This window comes from Lottia gigantea, assembly GCF_000327385.1.
Source record: "Lottia gigantea unplaced genomic scaffold LOTGIsca_886, whole genome shotgun sequence".
In the NCBI taxonomy this organism is placed as follows: domain Eukaryota; kingdom Metazoa; phylum Mollusca; class Gastropoda; family Lottiidae; genus Lottia; species Lottia gigantea.
The window spans coordinates 185-2,056 of record NW_008710911.1 but is presented as its reverse complement, the minus strand read 5'-3'; the positions used below and the strand labels follow the sequence as shown (position 1 = coordinate 2,056).

General features: G+C 36.8%; 1 protein-coding gene across 1 annotated transcript in view; it reads right to left on the bottom strand.

Annotated features, from left to right (window-relative positions):
- LOTGIDRAFT_176270 (hypothetical protein) overlaps positions 1-992 on the bottom strand; it is a gene marked incomplete at both ends in the record, with an annotated part of 3,496 nt that extends 2,504 nt beyond the window's left edge. Inside the window, 3 exons of the mRNA XM_009068048.1 lie at positions 66-128; positions 515-625; positions 830-992. Of these exons, the coding sequence (XP_009066296.1) occupies positions 66-128; positions 515-625; positions 830-992 (337 nt within the window). The remainder of the gene's footprint in view (positions 1-65; positions 129-514; positions 626-829) is intronic.
- Positions 993-1,872: the final 880 nt, after the last annotated feature.

Below are 1,872 nucleotides of genomic sequence, written 5' to 3'. Positions count from 1 at the left end.
GAAGGAGAAGACTATGAACAGTGATTGCCAAAGGTAGATAACTCCCCAAATACTAAATGTCCAACCAGCAGGAGTTATTCCGGTTTCATACTTGGCTGATATGGTTCCCGTGCTATTGAGGTACAAAGCTGAAAAAGAAACAATTTAGCACTTTATTTTACATGGTCAGAAATAGGCTCAATACACAAGGGCATGGTCCTGTCTAACATTCAGCCCATAGGGACAATATAATGAATGAATGAAAAAAATATACACAATACCTGGATGGACAACCTGTTTAACAAAGTACACGTAAGCTTATATCTATATGAGCAACATATGGTCTGATTGGATTTGGAAACCATCTTATAATGATCAATAACAAGATAGTTTACGAAGCAAAATGCCTCCTTGTGAGGATACGATGGTATACACCATAGATAGAAAGTCTTCTCTGTTCCGGATGTAAATTCAAAACTAAAAGCAAATGTATAAGCAAAAGTGTTACAGGCATATAAATATTTTAGGAACTTACGTGGAGCTCCTTGACCACTGAGACCGTTGAAAGTAAATGTTATCACCATCATCACCACTACACCTATCATTAACCCAAGAAGGATCTTGTCGTGACCCGTCATTTTGTTTTCTGAAAAAGAAAGAGTAGACCTAAGTTAGAAATACGCAAATCAAATTATTACAAACATTTTCTTAATTACCTTTTTATCGTTCACCATCCTTAAACAAAAAAAGTAAAATAATAGCGGCGTCTTTTTGTATGGTGCACTAGCGACTCTGTTCGTTCATAACGTCCACGCATCCTCCGAAATGTGTAAAAGCAAAGTAAGCCTACCAGGCTGGTCGTCACTCTCATGGAAAATTTCGTCCATATTGTTGTTGCTATTTCGTCCATTTTGCAGTCTATAATACAACAACGGCGTTTCGTCGTCTTGCTGTGTCTGTTCGGGTGTTTTGAGACGTTCAATAGAAGCGGCTAGACAGAAAGCATGCTTCATCTTTTACAATGTAGTATGACGTTACAAAAAGAATATGACGTTACCTACGTCATGTAAATGTCATAGAGACGTCAGAAGATGACGTATGTAAATAAAAGGTTTGGAGTATCGTACTTTATTTAAATTGGTAGGCCTACTTGTGTTTGCTTATAACTTCAGTGCGAAGCTTTAGATATAATGGGGAACCAGTTTACGTACTTTAATCAGTGTAATTCGGTAAAAATATTTAGGTGGCCTAAATATAATGTACGAAGATACACAGTTTACATTTTACAGTAGGCCTAAACTTAGCTAAACCGCAGTTTTATAAAAAAAAAATCAATCTAATGAACTTTATACGTAGGCCTACTTGATAGATGGTTTTCATTTTCCGCTGGGCCAGTGAAAAGGACCGATTGGATTTTCCAAGGGGAAAGGTCCTAACACTTTCTAGGCTTTCAGATCCTATACGTCATTAATGCTAAATTTGCAGAAGCTGCCATTGCTTGTGGGGTACCATGCAATTTCAAGTGAGCCGAAAAATTAATTGAGAACAAGATAGGCTACAGTATTCAGATAAGAATAACAAGTTTCTCAACTAATAAATCAATAACTGTTTATGTGTTTATCTCTAGTACACTTACTACCGTTGTATAAGTCAATGATAACCGACTAATAACAAAGCTTTTGACCTATAGACACTGGTCACCTACCACCCATGTGTAGCTTTGACTACTTTACTTAGTAATGAGCTTTATATCAATCCAATGAACTATTTTTTCTGATTCAGATTAAGCAGGCTACCACATGCAGTGCGCAATGGAGGGAATATTGCCATAAAATGGCGAAGAAAGAACAAAGCAGTCTTGATTTCCTCTTCAACTCCAAATTAGGCCTAATT